At 46.9% G+C, this 24133-nt stretch overlaps 1 protein-coding gene across 7 annotated transcripts in view; it reads right to left on the bottom strand.

The window, feature by feature from the left end:
- Nucleotides 1-24133, bottom strand: part of MBD1 (methyl-CpG binding domain protein 1) — a 322119-nt gene that overhangs the window by 163709 nt on the left and 134277 nt on the right. For 6 of the 7 annotated variants that reach the window (XM_029611550.1, XM_029611587.1, XM_029611578.1 and 3 more), the window contains exons 9-10: nucleotides 20192-20242; nucleotides 18647-18706 (exon numbers count right to left, since the gene is read on the bottom strand). In XM_029611550.1, coding sequence (XP_029467410.1) covers nucleotides 18647-18706; nucleotides 20192-20242 — 111 coding nt within the window. The remainder of the gene's footprint in view (nucleotides 1-18646; nucleotides 18707-20191; nucleotides 20243-24133) is intronic. The other variant, XM_029611568.1, reaches the window with a different exon arrangement.

Raw genomic sequence — 24133 nt, 5'->3', positions numbered from 1 at the left:
AATGTTTGTATTTAAAAAAAAAACACACAAAAAAAATCCCCAAAAAGTAGCCAGAAGCTAGAAATAACCTAGGAGCAGTGTTATACCTAAGTAAAAAGGTTGAAAAGTTCAGCTTAGTTACTCACCTTGGAAAGGTGCTGAGATAGTGTGAGTGTGATTTGATATGAATAGGTACCAACATTTGTTAATCAAGAGAGCAGTGAGCCACTCTGGCTGACTAACTGAAGTTAGACTGTATTTCCCAACTCTCCCACCCCTCGCCCACCCACCCCTAGCTCATCCTTTAATTTATAGGCAGGTGCCACTTTCACACAAAAAAAAAAAAAAAAACCTGAGAGTTTGATAAGACCACAGTGGGCCTCTACCAGACATATAGTGAATTCACTAATACATTTAAAGGATGTTAGACACATTCCTACTCCCATAGCAACCTAAAACCTAACTAGGAACTGATCAAAATTGAGATGAAGGCAGCAGTCCAGCAGCAAGAGTGGGGCTTCCCAGTCTTTTGCATCGAGTGTCACATGTATGATTTTTTACCCACCGGTGAGAAGTTGTACATGTGCATGCGATGCAAAGAGCTCCAGGCTCTCAGAGAACAAGTCCAATCTCTGGAGGCTAGAGTGGCAGACATGGAGGAGCCGAGGCAGACAGAGAGGTATATAGATGAGTCCTTCAGGGACATAGTAGCCAAGTCCCAACTTCAGACTGGCAGCCCTGGTGCTGCCTTGGAGGAAGAAGGTTTCATGATTGGAGAGCATCAACCGGGTGCAGCAGGAAAGGATCCTGTAGCAAGGACCTGCTCTCCAGGTGATGCATTGTCCTTTCGCACTGAGGATATCTCCCCAAGGCCTACTGCCCAGTAGGGAAGGGTTAGGTCGGCAGTCATAGTTGGTGATTCGATTATTAGGAATGTAGATAGCTGGGTGGCTGGTGGGCGTGAGGATCGCCTGGAAACATGCCTACCTGGTGCGAAGGTGGCGAACCTCACGCGTCACCTAGATAGGATTTTAGTCAGTGCTGGGGAGGAGCCGGCTGTCGTGGTACATGTGGGCACCAACGACATAGGAAAATGTGGGAGGGAGGTTCTGGAAGCCAAATTTAGGCTCTTAGGTAGAAAGCTTAAATCCAGAACCTCCAGGGTAGCATTCTCTAAAATGCTCCCTGTTCCACACGCAGGTTACCAGAGGCAGGCAGAGCTCCGGAGTCTCAATGCGTGGATGAGACTATGGTGCAAGGAAGAGGGATTCAGTTTTCTTAGGAACTGGGGAACCTTTTGGGGAAGGGGGAGTATCTTACAAAGGGATGGGCTCCACCCTAACCAGGGTGGAACCAGACTGCTGGCACTAACCTTTAAAAAGGAGATAGAGCAGCTTTTAAACTAGAACAAAGGGGAAAGCCGACAGTCGCTCAGCAGCGCATGGTTCGGAGAGAGGTATCTTCAAAGGATACTAATGATGCATTAGAATTAGGGCATCCCGACAGTGAGGTTCCAATAATAAGAAAAGTAGTCCAAGTGCCTGTAAGTAAAAACTCACCTGAGCTAAAAAATTCTAACTTATTCCTATGAATTAAAAAGCAGAATGAAAATACAAACAAAAAACAAACTTTGAAATGTTTGTATGCTAATGCCAGAAGTCTAAGAAGTAAGATGGGAGAATTAGAATGTATAGCAGTGAATGATGGCATAGACTTAATTGGCATCTCAGAGACATGGTGGAAGGAGGACAACCATGCTATACCGGGGTACAGTGCTATACCGGGGTACAGATTATATCGCAATGACAGAGAGGAGCACCCGGGAGGCGGTGTGGCGCTTTATGTCCGGGATAGCATAGAGTCCAACAGGATAAACATCCTGCATGAGACTAAATGCAAAATTGAATCTTTATGGGTAGAAATCCCTTGTGTGTCGGGGAAGACTATAGTGATAGGAGTATACTACTGTCCACTGGTCAAGATGGTGAGACGGACAGTGAAATGCTAAGAGAAATTAGGGAAGCTAACCAAATTGGTAGTGCGGTAATAATGGGAGACTTCAATTACCCCAATAGTGACTGGGTAAATGTATCATCGGAACACGCTAGAGAGATAATGTTCCTGGATGGAATAAATGATAGCTTTATTTATTTATTTAGAGTTTTTATATACCGGCATTCATGATACAATCACATCATGCTGGTTTACAATTAACAGGGTGTGTAAGCAGAACTTGAACTGTAACAAGTGACGAGAAACAGTGAAGTTACAATAAACAGGGGTTAATCACAACTGGGTAAAGAAAGAATGGCTATAGGAAATTAACATAAGGATGAGCAATTATTTACAATCGGGTCGATTCAGTAAAGTCCGCGGGAGAGCAGACGAATGCCCACTCGCCGGTGCGCACGATGCAGTATGTAAATTAGGTGGCGCGGTAGAAACGGGCAAAAGGAGGCGCTAGGGACACTAGCGCGTCCCTAGCGCCTCCTTTTGACCAGGAGCGGCGGCTGTCAGCGGGTTTGACAGCCGACACTCAATTTTGCCGGCGTCTGTTCTCGAGCCCGCTGACAGCTATGGGCTCGGAAACCAGACGTTGGCAAAACTGAGGATCCAGTTTTTGGCCCGACAGCCGCCGGCCCAATTTAATTTTTTTTTTTCTTTTTTTACACCCTTCGGGATTTCCGACTTAATATCGCTATGATATTAAGTTGGAGGGTGCACAGAAAAGCAGTTTTTACTGCTTTTCTGTGCACTTTCCCGGTGCCGGCAGAAACTAATTTCTGAAGGCATAACAGTCTCAGACAATGTCGAGGACTCACTGGTCCGACGTGATCTTGACCCATTCCTCGAAAAACAGGGAGAGGTGACCGCCCAGAAAAGGAACCGAGGGAGGGGCCGACTGAACTTCATTGTGTAGCAGGGTTGGAGGAGGTATGCTGGGACTGTCCCTCACGAAAGGAACGATGCCCGCGAAAGGGCGGAGGACCAAGATTGAGGCCGAGAAGCATAACCCCTAGAGGAGCCACCTCATCCGCGGGGCAGAAACCTCCTCTGTCCCCGGAGGTGAGGACAAGAAGGGTAAAGGAACGAGAGTGCTTCGGACAGTCCTCCGGGAGCTTATGAACCTTGTTTTTCCCCCAAGGAGTCAATAAGCTTCTCAAGGTCCGCTCCAAAAAGCAACTTACCTTTGAAAGGCAACGAGCCCAGCCGGGCCTCAGAGGATGGGTCGGCCGACCAATTGCACAGCCAGAGGAGCCGATGAGCGGGACCCTCCTGCGTGTCCAGCAGGAGGTCATAGAGTACAACAGCCCCACATGCGATGATGGCTTCCAGACATTCAGCCTGCTCCGCCTCTGCAGATGAGAGGTCCTTTGGTGCCATGTAATTGTTGAACCCACCTGAGACCTGCCCGTAGCATGAGACTGCTACCAGAGGAGGACAAAATCCGAAGAAAAACGAGCCCTGAATTTCCAGGGGTGGAGGGGGGGGAGAGAAGGGGGGCAAATAAAAAAAATCCGGCTCCCCAACCCCAGGCAGCTCCAAAACAGGAGCTGCAGAAAATTCCAAAATGGCCGCCGTTCCCAGGCCATGCGCTGGGGAATCAATCCCCAGGCTGGATTTGCCTGCCCTGCCGGGGAGGGACCTTCCTCACCCGGCAGGCAGGCTGAGCAGAGCCCACAGGCAAGGCGGACTGCTGGCTGCGGCATCCACACTGAAGAGGAGCTGCGGCTGAAGAAAAAAAAAAAGTAAAAATAGCCTTGATTGACAGCCCACCAGCAGAAGTGAAGCAGGGGAGAGAAACCTGCTGACTCCTGCCTGTCTGGCTGCCGGTTCAAATCCCAGGCAAGTAAAAAATTTTAAATTTGCCAATAAATTGTATTGCTGTTCTTTTTTTTAAAGTTTGATCTTTTTTTTTTCCCCCCAAACACAGACTGAGCACAGCAATGGAGCTCTAAGCTCCCTAGGCAGAAAGGGGGGAGTGGGGGAGAGAGATGAAAACTGGACCACCAGCTTCGGTTCCCACACCTAGAAGCACTCACGGACTCAGGCTATGCTCCGCACAAGGGGCGAAGCCCCTCTGAGTCCGGCAAGAGCCAGGAGACGGGACAGTCTCATGCACAAAAGAAAAGCTAAACTCCTTTTCTAGTATTCATTTGTTTATTTTTTTACAGGAAGAAAACCAAACTAGATCCCTAAGGAAGAAGTACTTGCTTGATCCAAGAAGAAAGGAAGAAAAGAAGGCTGACTAGCCTAGATCAGGAGACCGAAGGGTGAGCTGATGCACCTGCTGGAGACAAATACTGAAGGGTTACAGGATAGACTGTCCTCATATAGGATATCCTTTCAGTTTTAGTCTGTCTCCACCTGCTGGAAAGGAGGCTCAACCCACGGTCTGGACTGATCCGAGTACGTACAGGGAAGCGCGGCTAAGCGTGTAGTTGTGCGCGGGGTGCGCCCAATTGTGCGCGTGCTTATGCACCGGATCGGGGCCTAGCCGAAACAGGGCTGCTCAACCCGATTGGTGCTTCCTTTAAACCTCGCTGGAAGAAAACTTCTATACGGAAATCCGAGCTCTGGAGACCTAAATTGGAGAAATTACTTACCTGATAATTTTGTTTTCCTTAGTGTAGGCAGATGGACTCAGGACCAATGGGTATAGTGTACTCCTGTTAGCAGTTGGAGACGGATCAGATTTCAATCTGACATCAGCCCCTAGTACATATACCCCTGCAGGAAGTGCAGTGCTTCAGTATTCTTCCTTGAAAAGCATTGTGGATATATGTGTGACTGACTGACTGATTGATTAACTTAATATTGATAACTTAAATAACTTTGTTAGAACGTTAAAACTTGATTAACTTGAACTGGTTGATTGACTATAGCTGGAGACCGCCAGTGTACTCAACCGGAAAGCGTCGACACCCGGTAGAGTGGATGCCCTAGGTAAATGAAACCATGGCTTACCCTTAATTCGTTGAAAAACCATGTATAATGGCAGCCGAGGGTGGGATGCTGAGTCCATCTGTCTACACGAAGGAAAACGAAATTATCAGGTAAATAATTTCTCCATTTCCTAGCGTGTAGCAGATGGACTCAGGACCAATGGGATGTATAAAAGCTACTCCCGAACTGGGTGGGAGGCTGCCCGTGGCCCACTTAGGATTGCCCTTGCAAATATTGTGTCCTCCCGAGCCTGAACATCCAGACGGTAGAATCTGGAGAAGGTATGGATGGAGGACCATGTTGCCGCCCTGCAGATCTCAGCAGGTGACAGTATTCTAGTTTCAGCCCAGGAAACCGCCTGGGCTCTGGTAGAATGGGCCTTGACCTGTAGAGGTGGTGGTTTTCCCGCTTCTACGTAGGCCGCCTTGATGACTTCCTTGATCCAGCGGGCAATGGTTGCCCGTGAGGCCGCTTCCACTTGCCTCTTCCTGCTGTGAAGGACAAAAAGGTGGTCCGTCTTTTGTACTGGTTTCGACATTTCCAGGTATCTGGATAGGAGACTGCCGATGTCGAGATGGTGTAGACTACGGGCTTCTTCCGCCTTCTTCAAACCGTCCATCGTAGGTAGTGAGATGGTTTGGTTAAGGTGGAAGTGTGAGACCACTTTGGGGAGGAAGGAGGGAACCGTGCATAGCTGAATGGTCCCCGGGGTGAGTCTGAGGAACGGCTCCCGGCAGGACAATGCTTGTAGCTCTGAGATGCGGCGGGCCGAACACATGGCCAGCAATAACACCGTCTTCAAAGTTAACAGACGGAGGGACAGGCCTCGGAGGGGTCTGAAGGCGGATCCCGCTTGGAACTCCAAGATAAGGTTGAGGTTCCACAGGGGCACTGGCCACTTTAGTGGTGGGCGAATGTGTTTGACTCCTTTCAGGAAGCGTGATACATCTGGGTGCGAAGCTATGCTGTGGTCTTCGCTCCTGGAGCCGTAGCATGACAGTGCGGCTACCTGTACCTTGATGGAGTTGAGGGACAGACCCTTCTGTAGTCCACTCTGTAGGAATTCCAGAATCACGGGAACTTTAGAGGAGCGTGGTTTGACGTTGTGGTCTTCGCACCAGGCCTCAAAGACTCTCCAGATCCTTATGTATGTTAAAGATGTGGAGAACTTGCGTGCTCGGAGGAGAGTATCTATTACTGCCCCCGAGTATCCCCTTTTTCTCAGGTGGGCCCTCTCAATGGCCAGACCGTAAGAGAGAATTGAGCTGGATCCTCGTGGAGGATGGGACCTTGTTGTAGCAGGTCTCTGTGTGGGGGCAGTGGTAGTGGATTCCCTGCCAGTAGTCTTCTCAAGTCTGCGTACCAGGGTCTTCTTGGCCAGTCCGGGGCCACCAGAAGAACTAGTCCCCTGTGCCGCTGAATCTTGTGAATGATTGCGCCCAGCAAGGGCCACGGAGAGAAGGCGTATAGCAGGGTCTCCGGTGGCCAGGCCTCTACCAGGGCATCGATCCCCTGGGACTGCGGATCCCGCCTGTGGCTGAAATATCTGTGTACTTGAGCGTTGGATCTGCTTGTTAGAAGGTCCATGTCTGGAGTCCCCCACCGATTCACTATCATCTTGAAGGCTGTGGGTGACAGCTTCCATTCTCCTGGGTTTAGACTTTCCCTGCTGAGGAAGTCTGCCGTGATGTTGTCCTTCCCGGCGATGTGGACGGCAGAGATGTCCTGGAGATTTGCTTCCGCCCAGGCCATCAGAGGGTCTATTTCTAAGGACACCTGATGGCTTCTGGTTCCGCCCTGCCGGTTGATGTAGGCCACCGTCGTGGCGTTGTCCGACATCACTCTGACTGTTTTGTCTCGAAGTCTGTGGGTGAACCACAGGCAGGCTAATTTGACCGCCCGTGCGTCTAGGATGTTGATGTTCCACCCCGCCTCTTCTTTGTTCCACCACCCTTGGGCGGTTAGCTCTTCGCAGTGTGCTCCCCACCCGTGTAGACTGGCATCTGTGGTGAGCAGGGTCCAGGTTGGGGATGATAGTCTTGATCCCCGGCTCACGTGGCTGATCTGTAGCCACCACCTTAGCTGGGTCCGGACTCTGGCCGGTAGTGGTAGACGTACGGTGTAGTTCTGGGATCGTGGACTCCACCGTGATAGAAGTGAGCATTGCAGGGGCCTCATGTGGGCTCGCGCCCATGGCACCACTTCCAGTGTGGATACCATTAGTCCGAGGACTTGCAGGTAATCCCATGCTGTGGGACGGGAGGCGCTCAGCAAGGTCTGGAGTCGGTTCCACAGCTTTGATCTTCTCGTAGGGGTCAGGCTGACCTTGTCTTCCTTGGTGTCAAATCGGACTCCTAGGTACTCCAGCGACTGCGAGGGCTGTAGGGAGCTCTTGTTTGTGTTGACTACCCAACCTAGGCTTTCCAGTAGGGTTATGACTCTGCTGGTTGCTTGGCGGCTTTCCTCCGGTAATTTTGCTCTGATCAGCCAATCGTCCAGGTAGGGATGAACGAGGATTCCTTCCTTCCTGAGTGTTGCCGCCACTACTACTATTACCTTGGTGAATGTGGGGGGTGCGGTGGCTAACCCGAAGGGTAGCGCCCGGAACTGGTAGTGATGATTCAGGACCTTGAAGCGTAGGTAGCGCTGGTGTTCCTGATGAATCGGGATGTGTAGGTAGGCCTACGACAGGTCCAGGGATGTGAGGAACTCTCCTGGTTGTATTGCACGTATGACTGATCGTAGGGTTTCCATGCGGAAGCGTGGGATCCTTAGGTGTCGGTAGACCGACTTGAGGTCCAGGATGGGTCTGAATGTACCCTCTTTCTTGGGAACGACAAAGTAGATGGAGTAGTGTCCAGTATTTATTTCCCATGTAAGTACCAGGGTTATGACCTCGAGAGCCAGAAGTCTGGTCAGTGTAGCTTCCACTGCCGCCCTCTTGCGGGGGTCATGGCAGGGAGATTCCACGAACTTTTCCGGAGGGGTTCGAAGGAAGTCCAGGTAGTACCCCTCTCGGATGATGGCTAGGACCCACTTGTCCAAAGTTATCTCGACCCATCTGCGGTAGAATAGGGTTAGTCTGCCCCCTATGGCTTCTTCCCTTGGATGGGTCGGCTGAATCTCATTGTGGGGTGCAGCTGGGGCCTGGACCCGAGCTGGTTCCCCTCTTGCTGTGTTTGTTCCGAAAGGATTGGTTCCTGCCCGCAGGGCGGGGCACTTGATAGTTGCTCTTGTAAGGGTTGAAGTGCTGTGAGCTTCTGCCTCTGGAGGACCTGGGGAAGGGACGCTGGTTTCTCTTCGTCTTGTCTTCCGGCAAGCGAGGTAATGGGAAGTCGCCCCATTTGTTGGCCAGTTTTTCCAGTTCGCTGCCAAAGAGGAGGGATCCTTTGAAGGGCAGTCTCGTGAGGCGTGTCTTGGAGGCGGCGTCGGCCGACCAATTTCGAAGCCAGAGTTGTCTCCTGGCTGCCACTGAGGACAACACTCCTCTGGCTGCTGTGCGCACTAGATCGGAAGCCGCATCAGTGAGGAATGATAGTGTTGATTCCATGTCTTCTCCCGGGGTGGTGTTCCTGGCTTGAGATAAACAAGAACGTGTCACCACGGTGCAGCAGGCCGCAATCTGCAGGGACATGGCTGCCACCTCAAATGATTGTTTTAGTATGGCTTCCAGGCGGTCGTGTGCATCCTTGAGCGCCGCTCCTCCCTCCACTGGGATGGTGGTGCGCTTAGCGACCACGCAGATTATGGCGTCCACTCTGTGGCATACCAGAAGTTCCTTGGTCGCTGGATCCAGGGGGTACATGGCCGACAAGGCTCGACCTCCTTTGAATGAGGACTCCGGAGCATTCCATTCCAGGTCAATTAGCTGTTGTGCAGCCTGTAAGAGAGGAAAATGGTGAGACATCTGTCGAAGGCCCTCCAGCAGGGGGTTCATTCTAGGTTCCCCCGAGGTGCCTTGGCCCAGGATAGCGAGTTCCGATAGGCATTGGGATACCAGATCCGGAAGCTCATCCTTTGTGAAGAATCGTCTCATGGTTCGGTGTGGCTCCGTTCCAGAGGAAAGTTCCCCCTCCTCGAGGGGCTCAACTTCCTCTTCGGAGAAATCCGTGTCCCCGTAGGTGGGGCTTCTGGGTGGTGGGAGCCTGTGCCTAAGCCTCGAGGGTCCTGGGGCATGAGGGTCTTCCGGTGGTGCATATGTCTGTTCCACCTGGGGTTCATTTTGCCAAAGGAGTGAATCCCCTTAAATAGCTCCACCCAAGAGATCGACACTGGGTCTAAGTTGAGGGGCGCCGGTTCCCTGGGGGTCCCAGTCTTTGGGATGGATTCACTGGGACCTGCTAGGTCCGGGGTGCCCCCTGAGGAGCTAGAATTGGGCCATGGGTGGGGCTGGCCCTGACCTGGATCTCCCAGGGCCTCCTCACAGTGTGCGCATAGGGCGTCAGCTTCCTCGCTCTGTCCAGTTCTGATGTGGCATGTTGGGCAGAGGCCTTGAGCTTTTATTCCTGTTTCTGGAGGTGCCATTTTCGTGGAAACGTAAGCTCTTATGCGCTCCACTGCGTCTGATATGTGCGCGTAGATGCGCGCCTAGCCGTAGATGTGCGCCTTGTTGTGTGTGCGTAACTTATGCGCGTAAAGCTTTATGTGCGCCTAAGATTATGCGCAGAAGTAGGTTTGTGCGCTTAGCTTAACTTGTGCGCTCGGAACAGACGACGGGCGGTGCGGCGAACAGGGCCAAGATGGCGACGGCGAGCATGCGGGCAATATGGCGACCTCCTGGGAGGGTCTCCACGTGGGCAGACCCTGAAACGGCCGGGGGCCTAGCCCTGCTAGGGTGGATCAACCCGGTGGCACAGGTTCTGATCGCAGACCTGTGCTCCTCCTCGATCTTCGGATACCGGCTTAAAGTAGAAGATTTCCACCTTATCTTGTCTTCGGCGCTTCCCGGTTTCGCTCCGGGCGGTCTCCGGCTGCGGGGGGGAGAGGGCAAATACCTTCACCGCCGCGCTCGAGGGGGTGCACATACTGCCTCTCAGCCGCGCCTGGGATCGGGGGCTAAGTCCTCGCCGCGAATCGACCGCCGGACCGAGGCTGCCTCTACGCTGCGCCCGAGGATTCGGGGGCTAGGTCCCTGCCGCGAATCGGCCACCGGACCGAGGCTCACCTCCGAGGGACCACGAAAATCGCCTCAGGAAACTCAACTGGGGGAGGGACCCGAGGGTATCACCGCAGGAGTGCGGGCCTCGTCTTCAGGTAGGTTTCTTCTTTAAATTTCGGGTTTTGTTCTTTAATTTTGATCTAACACTCTGAGAGCGTGCAGATAGTCCCTAACTGCTATGGAGACGGAAATACTGAAGCACTGCACTTCCTGCAGGGGTATATGTACTAGGGGCTGATGACAGATTGAAATCTGATTCGTCTCCAACTGCTAACAGGAGTACACTATACCCATTGGTCCTGAGTCCATCTGCTACACGCTAGGAAAATAAAGATTTTTTTCTTACCTGGTCTCAACGCTTACCGGTGTGCTGGGCGGTCTCCAGCTGCGGGGGGAGGGAATTACCTTCACTGCTGTGCTCGGTTCTGCACCCGCTGCCTTTCAGCCACAGTGGGGGCTAAGTCCACGCCAGGAACCGGCTACTGGACCAAGGCTCACCTCTGAGGGATATCTGAAATCACCTCAGGAACTCTCAACTGAGGGAGGGACCCTTAGGTTTCACCACAGGAGAGCGGGGCTCGATCTTCTTTAAGGTAAATTTTCTTTCTTCTTTGCTGTAATTGATAACACTATTCTAGTGTGTGGGATAGTGTCCGCATCTGCTAGGAGACAGAGATATACTGAAGAGCAGAGGTATATCTAGAGCAGGGGTATATCTAGAGTCATGTCAGCTTTGAAATCAGAAGAGCACATAACCCATTGGTCCTGAGTCCATCTGGCTACACGCTAGGAAAGCTTATTTGCACATGACCAAATGATCAGCCACAGAGGGATAATCATAGAATGATCAAGTCCTGTTAAGAGTAGGATTGGACATACTAAAACTCATCAGAAAGGATCAAGTGCAAGGTGTTGCATATAGGGAAAAATAACCTTTGCTGTAATTACACAACATTAGGTTCCATATTAGGAGCTACCACCTAGGAAAAAGATCTAGGCATCATAGTGGATAATACTTTAAAATCGTCGTCTCAGTGTGCTGCAGCAGTCAAAAAAGCAAACAATGTTAGGAATTGTGGGGATTAGGAGCTTGGCCTCCTGGCAGTTGGCAGGCCACGTCAGGGGCTAAAATCTATCACCACGTCTAACGGTCTTTTTCTTGGGCCTACGCTTACTGCAGAGGAAATGTCATGTTCCGACCGCAGTAAGCTTTAGCAAGTAACAGCCTTCATCTGTCACTAGCTAACAGGAAATTAGTCTGCAGTAAACATATCTAGTGCAAGCTTTTGCAGCCCCCAGAACAGCTCATGGCCTACTTGCCTTTATGTGGTTTTCACACCTAGATAGTTCAGTACAACTGCCTCACGACCAGCTGATGACCTCCCCCCTCCCTGCCTGAAGACTGACCGCTTGCACCTACTGCCCACTTGCACCTACTTAGTAAAAGGTCAGCACAAACATTTATGGTGGAAAAACACTGTAACAGAAAAACATGTGACGTATGTATGCGATGCTATGCAATGAATTATGCACAATAAAAGGGGAGGCTCCCCAGAAGCCGGGAAGACGCTTCACCATGAATACCGACTGATGTGTCTTCATTGCTGCTAAACCTTGCTGCTGCTACATCTGGTGACCCCGACGTGATCCAAGAAGATCCGAGACATGACAAGCTCCCTGCTCATCCGGCTGGACAAAAAGCCTAGGTGCGCACCGTAAATCAGCAGACCTACACCCGCAAGCGTAAGTAATTTTTTTAAGTTTTTTTTCTCAGTGGGTCTGCTCCCAAACATTCGTAAGTATGGGAGGTAACATTTCAGTTCAGCAAAAATCTCATGCGGAAGGACTGAAAAAATTAGTAAAGAATCATTATTTCGTCACCAAGGGAGAAATAGTACATATCAAATTGGGGGACATGGAAAAATTGATAAGAGAAATAGCTTGCCGTTGTCCTTGGTACCCCGAATCGGAAGCTCTGAATGTAGAAGACTGGATCCACATAGGCAACAGTTTGCATACATCCCCGCGAGCTCCTATAAGGCAGTTATTGCTCTGGCAAAAATGTACAGAGGCTCTAGAACACATAAGGACTAAAAATCTCAAGGTACCAGCTCCAATTCATGCGTCCTTAGATACAGACAGTAAAGATGTAGACAGACTGCCCATCAGCACAGTTACTACACACACTCATCCCCTATCATATCTGCAAAATCCCTCAGGAACAGCAACTTCGCTGTATTCTCAGCTTCCCCTGCCAGAACCCATGACACAGTCCATTCAGACCTCCCAGGCCTATTTAGAAAAACAGCCCTTAAGTACAATCGAGCCACAACTGCACAATGCAGTTCAAATGGGTTTTCACCAGGAACAACAAAAAGAAAACCTTACAGAGAAAAAACCTCAGGAAACTAAAGACACTGAAATCAAAGAAACTAGCCTCCCTCCACCTTACCAGCAAGTCCTTCCCCCACCAACCACCAACTCCCTGTACCCCCAGCAACCATTGCCGGAGACAGTCGTTGATTCTGCATCACCGATTTGTCTAGGTAACTTACCATCTCAAACCGCCGCTCCCTGTAATGATTTATGTGCTGCGGTCAGCATGGACTTTCATCTAGAACAGGTGAATGGAAATTTCACAGGGGAGGAATTATTGGAAGGGATTCAAGCATTTCCCATCACGGAGGTGCCTCATGTTCAGGGTGAGATTCAGTATCAGTGGTTACCACTACCTTATACTATTTTAAGGGAACTCTGCACAGGCATCAAGGAGACAGAGTTCCATTCCTCTTACACCCGAGGGTTGCTAGAGGGATCCCTGACAGCAATTGAATTGAACACCGCCCGGAGTGCCGTAAGCAGTAACTATGCCCCCAGGTCTTCCAAGAAATTAGCATATATGACCTTGGGCCAGGCATTCCTAATATCGCAGCAGCCTTATAAACAAGAACAGTTCCAACGTGAGAGAAATGATTTAATGAGACAGTTCAATGCTCTATTGGAAACCAGAATAAACGAAACATACGTATTTAAAGCACATTTCCCTACAGGAAATGACAGGGGCCCCTCACACATCAGAAAAGATTCAATGTATGTTACAACTGTGCTGAAATTTGGCCAAGACACTGTAAATTTCATGTGAAATGTTCCCCTTTTCACAAAGTTAAATTGGACCACATTTAAAATGACCTCGTTACTCTGAACCTTATATTTCATAGCTATTGATTACAATACCAGTGCACAGAATTAGTATTTTTTTTAGGACAAAGTAGATTAGGATAGAATCTGGCTATTGATTCATTGAATGGAGTTCTTTCCTCTGTTTATTTTCTCTTGAGAAATGCTGTTCGGCATACACTAGCCCTTCCCCTCACTCTGTCTTTCTGTTGTTAACTTGTGTGGGGGAGGGAGCACTTTTGAAAAGAAAAAAACTGAACTTAGTACTGCAGTTTCTCTCTCTAATTTATGTATTTGTATATCTCTGATACATTTCTTTAACTGTGCGCTGAAGCTTTCAAACGGGACGCGAGAAAGATCAGATCTCCTGCTGATCCAAACCTATTTTCCCTCAAGCTTCACAACTAAACCTTTTTAATGCTTTCAAACTTCTTTAATACTAAACTGAGGTTACTGACAAAGACATTTACTTGTGTTAAAATTTACAATCTGAAAGGACATTTTAACCACAGAGTTAAACTATCTCTTAGGGAAGCAAGAGTTGCTTTAGCGTGAAAGCACTGTTCTAGGGAAATGCTTCTGTCACTTCAGTGCTGAGCAAAGAAAAAAAAAAAAAAGACAAAGAGGAAGTAAGGGTTTGTGGTGACAGGCACAGCACTGCTTATAGAAGTATTTTTGTCAGTGACTATGCGGCGAATGAAAAAAAGAAAAAAAATAATAAAAAGAGTTACTTTTGTTTAAACGGAGCATATTTAAGCTCTACTCATTTGATAATTAACTGATGTTTAAGTTCTAATTATTCTAATTACTTAGTATTGCACAATACCCTTCAGCTCAGAATCTTATTGATTGAATTTATTCCAGGTTAACATCTATACAGTGATGATAGTGCATCCACTAGGAGGCACTGTGTTATTCTACCAAATGTTACTACCAGATGTACCATATTGTTTTTGTTATCTTAATTCTTTGAATACTAGTTTTATTTTTCAGGTCTATGACCTTCCTGTCTTAAGGAAACTTCAGTTTTATTTTCTTTTTCTAAATTTTATTCAGAATTCTGAACCTTTATTTTTACTGACAGAGGTTGCTACATCTAAAGCAATCCCTCCCAAGTCTTTCCTTGCAAATCCAAATTGATTTTATTAAATGGTATAGTAGAATTGATCCTCCAAGGTTTAAAAGTAAAAAATTTCACTTTAATCATTACCTTAATAATTTTTTGCTGTGTGCCAGATTTTAATATTTTCCAGCTTGATAGCCTTCCTGCCATGAGAGATGTGAAGATGAACACTTTGCAGCTTATTTTAACATTTTTCAAACACCTTTTGATTTTTGATCTTTGATCTAATTTTATTCCTGATACATCTTGAATAATAAAGTGGGAAAAACATTATATAAGATTAGTAATAGTAAAGTTATAGTCATGATGAAATCTTCTCATTAATTAATTTGAATTTCAGTTTTTTTTCCTATATTAGGTACCCGACGCCACAAGAAACACATATCACAATTTAAGCATTGATGAATGAAAAATTGATACACCTTGCTGTAAGATTGACTACGACATCATTAAATTTTATTAATCTTGCTGCAGCAGTCAGCGCAAAGAGCAGAACTAGCTGCAGTTATTCTACCTTTGCAATTTTTATCAATGCTGATTTAAACATTATTTCTGATAGCCAGTATGTTTGTACTGTTGCTTCTTCTCTTCCTGGAGCATACACACACAAACACACAGAAAGCAAGAAATGCCATTGGACTTTGCCATTGGACTTCCCCCTAAACAGGACTGGCTGAACAAAGTATTGTTCACTTTAAATCATCTAAACATATCTAATTCAAATCAGACCACAGCCGTGGATAATCATTATGGGACTAAAGTTAGTCACCCACAACCGTCAGTTTTGTATAAGAATATTACCTAATACTGTCTGGCATGGTCCCGTTCCCGGGCATGTTACTATGCTTTCTCCCACAGGTCCAATTTGGGTGTCAATCCGTTGTATGAAGCCGTGGAAAGATGGAAAGGCATCTGGATCCACAAAACCCGATCCCAAACTTCTCCCTGAGCCTCCACAGCCCACAGACGGTAAGAGACCGGACTCCCCGCAAAAAGCAGCCCCAGATGACCTGGGGATAGATCAAAGCCCTATCCCACCAATCTGCACAACTCTTGGAACAGCAAGGCCTTGAGAAAACTCCAGAGAACTTCTTATTAGCTGCCTTCTCTTGCCTGAATGCCAACTCATTAACAATTGTGTTCTGTATCCTCATATTTAGCTTCATCTCTCCTGCCATGGTGATGTCTGAACAAGAACTATTGGCAATCCAAAATGTACATTACCGATGCACAGACTTTATCACAACTATTGAACCAAACAGATTGCTGGGTTTTGCATGCACATGCCACCCATTCCAGAGAAGGACTATTGATGCATGCAGTTCTTTTTAACCTATCAGGATGGACTACTTGCCCATGGACTTACAAATGGGTCTTTATAAATTCACCAGTCAATTACACAGTAATGCATTTGGATAGTAGGGTACAAATGAACGCTGTTTTTGTTGGAATATAATAATGACAGTATCACAGGGCTCAGGGTAGGGAAATACCCATATTGCAATCAAACATTCATTCTGCACCACATCATGTCTAGAAAATACTCCTTCCTTAATGCAACCATCACTGAACACATGCACAATTTCACAACATCTCCTGGGCTCCAGGTCTCAGAAAGACTATTCTCATTGCTGTATATATATATATATATCAGATTATAAAGCAAATCTCACACATACCATAGAGCAGATAGAGGCCATGACTGCAGAAGCGCCACTCTCAGATAGAACACCGGCACCCCCTGGGACTGGCTATGGTCCTGGCTTCCTAATATCGGTGGTATCACACGACTCCTTCCTATTGCATTCCTGATGATAGGCTTCCTTATTTGCTTAGCTTGCTGCATTCAGTGCATACCCCATCTCATATCCATTCTGAAACCTCAATCTCAGCCTGGATACAGAGATGTTCTTTATGCTGCTTAAAATATAAACAGGAAAGACGAGATGTGGGGATTAGGAGCTTGGCCTCCTGGCAGTTGGCAGGCCACGTCAGGGGCTAAAATCTATCACCACGCCTAACGGTCTTTTTCTTGGGCCTACGCTTAGTGCAGAGGAAATGTCATGTTCCGACCGCAGTAAGCTTTAGCAAGTAACAGCCTTCATCTGTCACTAGCTAACAGGAAATCAGTCTGCAGTAAACATGTCTAGTGCAAGCTTTTGCAGCCCCCAGAACAGCTCATGGCCTACTTGCCTTTATGTGGTTTTCACACCTAGATAGTTCAGTACAACTGCCTCAAGACCAGCTGATGACCTCCCCCCTCCCTGCCTGAAGACTGACCGCTTGCACCTACTGCCCACTTGCACCTACTTAGTAAAAGGTCAGCACAAACATTTATGGTGGAAAAACACTGTAACAGAAAAACATGTGACGTATGCATGCGATGCTATGCAATGAATTATGCACAATAAAAGGGGAGGCTCCCCAGAAGCCGGGAAGACGCTTCACCATGAATACCGACTGATGTGTCTTCATTGCTGCTAAACCTTGCTGCTGCTACAAGGAATTATTAGGAAGGGGATGGTGAATAAAACGGAAAGTCATAATGCCTCTGTATCACTCCATGGGGAGACCGCACTTTGAATACTGTGTACAATTCTGGTCGCCGTATCTAAAAAAGATATAGTTGCGATGGAGAAGGTACAGAGAAGGGCAACCAAAATGATAAAGGGGATGGAACAGCTCCCCTATGAGGAAAGGCTGAAGAGGTTAGGGCTGTTCAGCGTGGAGAAGAGACGGCTGAGAGGGGGATACGATAGAGGTCTTTAAGATCATGAGAGGTTTTGAACGAGTAGATGTGACTCGGTTATTTACACTTTCGAATAATAGAAGGACTAGGGGGCATTCCATGAAGTTAACAAGTAGCACATTTAACTCTAATCGGAGAAAATTCTTTTTCACTCAACGCACAATAAAGCTCTGGAATTTTTTGCCAGAGGATGTGGTTAGTGCAGTTAGTATAGCTGGATTCAAAAAAGGTTTGGATAAGTTCTTGGAGGAGAAGTCCATTAACGGCTATTAATCAAGTTTACTTAGGGAATAGCCACTGCTATTAATTGCATCAGTAGAATGGGATCTTCTTAGTGTTTGGGTAATTGCCAGGTTCTTGTGGCCTGGTTTGGCCTCTGTTGGAAACAGGATGCTGGGCTTGATGGACCCTTGGTCTGACCCAGCATGGCAATTTCTTATGTTCTTAAGGGTGAGTCATTAGCAGACAGAAGCCACCAGTGGTGGTGCCTCTGTGCTGAAACTGTAGACATTGCAGACAGATTGATCTGCTCCTACTCAGGTTTTGCTGCACTCCAGAGAAGAGTGACTACAGCTCCCCCAACACTAGCCCCTGGTTGTAGATCCACCACAGGCCCTGAAGACCAGAGCTACTACATCTGTTGCTGGCAATAGTCCCAGCTAATCAGATAGGAAGAAAAGAAGCCTGCAAATAATTTTCTTGAAGTTGTATTGTGGCTTCCCCCTCGCTATATCTCCATCTGTTAGGGACCAATGATGTACTGGGGAACATGAGAGAACATCAGATGAGGATGTATGGAGGTAGCTTTCAAAGACCCTAGGAGAGGGAGTCTCATTCAGCATTCAAGGGTGATACTTACTAGCCAGATTCAGGGTACATGTGTAGTAGAATCCAGAAAGAGCCATGGTCTGTAGCACCTAATCAAGGACTGACTACAATGGCTGGGCTAGTGGGAGTGCTATAAAATAGGAGAAAATACCCTAGGTAGTTGTGAAAGAAGACTCATGGTACTGTAGCCTAACAGAGGCTAGATCCAAATAGGCTAGAAGCCTAAAGGAGGAGGGAAGCAACTGGGCCAAAACCATTAATACACCAAGTTATAAGGTGCTATTGTGGTAAATCTGGAGTAAGACAAAAAATACACTAGTGTTCCAGACTGGTGGACAGAATGCCTGACTGGAGTCTCCTGAGGAAGAACAGCTCTGCGAAGCAGAGAAATATTGTGATATCATGCATGGTTTATTCTAAAATACCTTGTACGCACAAAGACAAGATCCAAAACAATAAAACAGAACTAATCAAGAGGACTAAGGAGATTCAAGTTATACCTGAATAGATGACAACAAATACTGCTCAAACAACTACATTTTTCTTGAGGAAGATTTTCAAGTCAACACAAACAATATCGAGTTAATACTGATAACAAGGAAGGAAGACGAGAGGGGGGTGCAAGTTAATGTGTACAATATGGGAAGCAGATGAATAAGAAGGGTAAGATGAAATGCACACTTACTTTGCGTTGGACTAGTGGAACAGCACCAGCTGTATCCCGTTCTATAGGCCATTTCCATTTCTAGAAAGAGACAAAAATGTACGTCTAAATAGTAATTAGAGTGCAGCAAGGTGTCACGCAGTGCAATGTTCAATGTAAGGATTGGAGAGAGACAAATCTGGCTTTTCACACCAACAGTCCTTGTGATTTTGGACAAATCACTATACATTTTACCTCACATACCCCTTCAGGTTAATCGAACCTGTAATAAAATTTGTTGAACTGCACTCTGATTTACGGAGTTTTATACATGCCCAAACGAAAGAATGGGCTCTCCCCATTCTCCCCACAAATCATTATTAGGGGAGAAATTGATAGAAAGAAATATGGTTGGAACTAGCCAATAAGAGCACCTCCCACCAAACAAGAGAAATACACATTTCACCTAAGCTGCAGCTCCTGTCACCAAGAGAGGGAGCTTGATACAGAAGACAGTGCAAGAATAGTGAAAAATTTAGTAGCCAGCACAAGGGGATGTAGTAAATTCTGCTCCCCCTTTAGCTCACTCTGCTCTAAGGAAGAACAGAGATGCACTAAAGCAAGGAGCCATCCAAGAGCAGACTTCTGACAGCAGCAAGCCAAACAGACAAAAATGCTTCTGGATTCATACATGACCCCAAAAACCAGTATTAAACTGGAAGGATCAACATGTGGTGTTACACATGATTGAAGCAGAACACCGATGCAGCTGCTGTCATTGTGGCAATAATGGTTTTTAAGAAAATCCATAGCATCAATGTACAATGGCACAAAAGGTGGTATAAATGGACAAGATAAGCAAAAGCACAAGTCTCCGCACAGATGAAATGGTATGGAGTCTGTAGGTCTAAATAGATGGATCCATGGAAAGGTAATAGAGATAAAGGCATACATCAATCTCTAAACAAAATGAAAGGAAGGCTGCAAGGCACCAGCATGAGAAGGACAGGCAGTGAGCAGCCAGAAGTTCACCTGCATCTCTTTCTGCAAGACCTATAAAGCCTATACAAGTTACAGCCACATGAACAGAAAATATAGAAGTCCGCATGCTATATCTCGAGAGAAGTATACAGAACTAGGTTCATTTAGCATAGATGGATGAAACAAGCAGTTCACATGCATCAATCTCAGTGATGAAGCAAAACTATGAAGTCTGCAGAGGTGCATCAGCATAGTTGGATGGCTAGGTCAAAGATAGACAAAAGCCTGAAGCATGCATTACTCTTGCCAAAGCAAAGCAAAAGTCTGAAAGCCCAGGTCATATGAACCCTGCATAGAAAGACAGGTATTTGGCTAGCTAGAAGCTCACATAACAATGAGGAGGTCCTATTTAATCAGACTGAGCAATGTGAACAAATAGAAGATGGACATGCATACTGAAGCAATCACTTTAAGCAGGACAGAAGGGGTCTCTGAGAACAGATGAGCAAGCTGTGGGAAGCACAAGCAAGAATCCTCACAGAAGCAGCAGAATGAATGAGGACTAAAGGGACAAAAGAGGCCTTGGAAGACTGGACCCATACTTACTACTGTAAGTTTCTTTATGCCAAATAGTTTCTTTTCCGCCTGAATTTTCTTCTGAAAGAGACAGAGGTAAATACAAATCAGTTGGCTGGGACAATTCCTCTCCTCTACACTTCCCAGCTGCTGGAGACAATCTAAGTTTTCTACACATACACTGGCCAAGGTCCTAGCCAAATTGCATCCTTGACCTTTAGTGTACATGTCATGGAAAAGATAAGAGGACTGTATTGAGGGCATTTTGACATCATGTTTCCATGTGAGCAGATAAGTTGCAATCAGAAAATAAAAACTGGAACAATGTCAATTAGGCAGTGGAGGGGGGGGAAAAAAAAAGGTTAACAGCAAACATTGTTTTCGTTAAAGAAATTAGAATCAGTATAGCAGAGATCTGGCAGCCAGGTGCAATCGGCAGAAGTAAAACTGATTTGAACATCAGGTTGTCAGTAGATGGTCAAAATAGCTAACAGGCAGAGCTCTTGCTGCAGAGGACCAGTAGCTATCATAGCCATGTGGCCAACTTTGAGAAGCAATGACAGGAGAGATGAAAACAGAGCAAAAAGGAAAGAGTAAGGGGAGAGCAAAAAGAAAATGAGGCAAAAAGCATAGCTAAAATTTACATGTAAAGGAAAACAGAAAACAAAGCAGGACGAAGGAGACTAGGAACAAAGAAAAATGGAGAGAAAAGCGTAAAGCTTGAGGAGAGACTCAGGAGAACCCTTAAAGAAAATTGTCTCTTGCTTGCTAATTTTCATTCCTGGAGTCACAGATCAGTCCAGATGCATACGCTTTTCTCCCATACCAGCAAATGGAGTCAGAAGAAAAGCTTTTAATGTACCAGTAGTATATTAGACAATGTGCCACCTGTAGTCACTCAGTACGACTTATACCCAAACTTAGAAACTAACTACTTAAACTTTTCTCTCCCAAAACAAGCAGGGAAGAGGTAACAGAACAGGAGAACAGATTTACATAAGGAAAGTTGAATATCAAACCAAGGTAATGTCTGTTCTAAGTATATACAGAATACAGCGGTTTTACATAATCCAGGGCAGGGTTTTAGACTGATCTGTGGGACTCCAGTAACAAATATTTGTAGGTAAGAATCAATTTTCCTTTCCTTATCATTCCTAGATCAGTCCAGACTCTGGGATGTACTCAAGCTCTCCTAAACAGAGCAAGAGCTTGAAAGACTTGCTCGCAATATACACGCACCAAAATCAAATGAGTCCAGATCCCAAATATCCAGCCGATAATGCTTGGTAAAAATATGCAATGAAGACCATGTCATGGCTTGGCAAATCTCTTGCAGTGGCACCAGCTGACATTCAGCCCAGGACGCTGCTTGAGCCCTAGTGCAATGAGCTTGAAGGCCCACAGAAACTGGGATCTCCTTTGCCTATGTAAGCAGAAACAATTGCCTCCTTTATCCAACAGGAGATGTTTACATTTAACACCTTCTCCCCCTTGTTACAATCCATAAAGAGCTCAAAAGGAAGATCCAATCTCTTAAAATTGTTTGTAACCTTCAAACAGAGCAAGAGAACCCAGAAAAAAGGCAACTCCACAGCTTGACTCAAATGAAAAGTGGACACTATCTTTGGCAAAAAAGAAGGAACCATGCAAGGAGGAATCAGCACTCTGAAAAATGAAAGAAAGGATCCCTAGACAACAATGCCTGTAGCTCCAAAATACACTATGACAAAAATGTCCTTCATACATGTAAGGAAAAAGATTTCAAGGTGAGGTCCTTCAACAACACTCTCCATAGCAGCTCAAAAGGCACTTTACATAATGCACTCAGGACCAAATTAAGGTTCCATGGAGGCACCACCCACCTAACTGGTGGATGTAAATACTTCACCCTTTTGAGAAATCACACAATGTCTGGGTATGACATGAGAGAGGATGTGTGGACTCACCCCTGAAACAAGCTAACCCTGCCATTTGTACCCAAAGAGAACTCAAGGCCAGTCCCTTTTGAAGGCCATTCTGCAAAAAGGAAAGAATCAGAGGAACAGAGTCTTAAAGTGGGTCAACCCCCTCCTCAAGATACCAGTCTCAAACACCTTCCACACCCACAAGTAAGCTAAATTGGAATATTTTCTCACCTGAAGTAAAGTTGCAATAACTTCATCCAAGTACACCTTCAATCTCAAATGATTCTGCTCAAAAGCCAAACCACAAGACAGCAATAATATACCTGATCCAAGAAAACTAGGCCCTGACACAGCCATCTGGGCAGGTGCCCAGACCACAGCAAACAGTCTACTGCCAGGTTTACCAAATACGCAAACCATGGCCTCCAAGGCCACTCTGGGGCCACCAAGATTGCCCTTCTGAAATGCAACTCTATATGCATAGTCTAACATCCACCAAAGAACGTTCCTTCTCCACAGCAGGCCCAGTCCTGTGGAACAAATTACCGACTGACCTTAGACTGGAATCCTGCCTCCTCACCTTTCGAAGGAAACTTAAAACGTGGCTTTTCCTCCAAGCCTTCCCCTAACTCAAAATAATCCGTCAGACTCAGATCAAGGAACCGAATGTTTACTAATTTCACAACCTATCTTATATGATTTATATGTAGTTATTCCTATCTCTCCTATTCCTAGCTACTATAGCTACCAAGTTTAATCCCCTTGTTATATTGTAACTTTGCTATTTTTCAGCCTTCTTGTTTTGGTTACTTTTCGTTTATCCCTTGTTCCATGTAAACCGGCCTGATATGAATCCCATTCATGAAGTCCGGTATAGAAATATTTTAAAATAAAAATAAAATAAATATGCCTAAGGACTCTATCAGTGGCCAAGGAGGAAATACATACAGCAGGATCTCCTGGCCAGAGCTAGGAAAGAGCATTGAAATCTTCCGCTCCCACTTCCCATCTGTGACTGAAGAATCGCCAAGCACTGGCGTTTGCCTTTAATGCCATGAAGTCCATCTGAGGCACCCCCCTACCTTGCACTGATGATGGACACAGCTTCGCTCGACAATTCCCACTCTCCAGGATCCAGAATGTGCCAGCTGAGAAAATCCATCTGCACATTCTCCATTCTGGCCACATGAGATGCCAACAGAACTAGGTGGTGCCGTACTGCCCAACAAAACAACTCCTGAACCTGCAAAGATATCACCTGGCTCTTGTTAATTGATGTAGACCAGTGATTCTCAACCGGTGTGTCGCCAAGCACTGGCAGGTGTGCGCGGCTCCCGGTGTTCCACTGTCCCACTTGTGCTTTCCTTCACCCCAAGGGTGGACTAGCCGATGCAGTTGGTAGGGGAGTGCTGCTGCTGGAGGCCAGGCCGGCAGCGGCTGAAGTGCAGAGAGACCCTGCATACTGCCACCAGAGGCCAGGCCGGTGGCAGGTGAAGAGCGGAGAGATGCTGAGTGGTGCCACCATCGGAGGCCAGGCCAGTGGGGCCAAAGAGTGGAGAGGCCCTGCGTGCTGCCACCGGAGGCCAGGCTTATTGGGCCAAACAATGAGAAGAGGCTCCACGTGTACTTGTGTGTGAAAGTGGCAGCTTTTTGTGTGTGTGAGTGGCAGCTTTGTCTGTGCCTGTGGTAGAATGGCTGCCTGGGTGCATGAGTGAGAGCTTGTGTGTGTGTGGTAGAATGGGTGCCTGGGTGCGTGAGTGGCAGCATGAGAGAAAGAGCATTTGTGTGTGATTGAGAGTTTGTATGTAAGTGAGAGACAGAGACGGGTCAGCGAGGTGACCGGTGTCTGTGTGTGAGAGAAAGAGAGACTGGTCAGCACGGTGACTGATGTGTGTATGTGAGGAAGAGACTGGTTAGGGAGGTTACTGGTCTGTGTGAGACAGACTGTGTGAGTGACTGGTTGTGAGCCCTAAGGAAGAGGACCGTGAGGACAGATTCAGCAGCCACTGCTGCTTCTGGTGTGCACTATTGGCCTGCAAGGGAAAGAAGTAGGAGAGTTGCTGGAGAG

Source organism: Rhinatrema bivittatum, chromosome 1, assembly GCF_901001135.1.
Source record: "Rhinatrema bivittatum chromosome 1, aRhiBiv1.1, whole genome shotgun sequence".
Lineage (NCBI taxonomy): Eukaryota > Metazoa > Chordata > Amphibia > Gymnophiona > Rhinatrematidae > Rhinatrema > Rhinatrema bivittatum.
The sequence above is the reverse complement of the archived record's forward strand: the minus strand, read 5'-3'. Positions and strand labels throughout refer to the sequence as shown.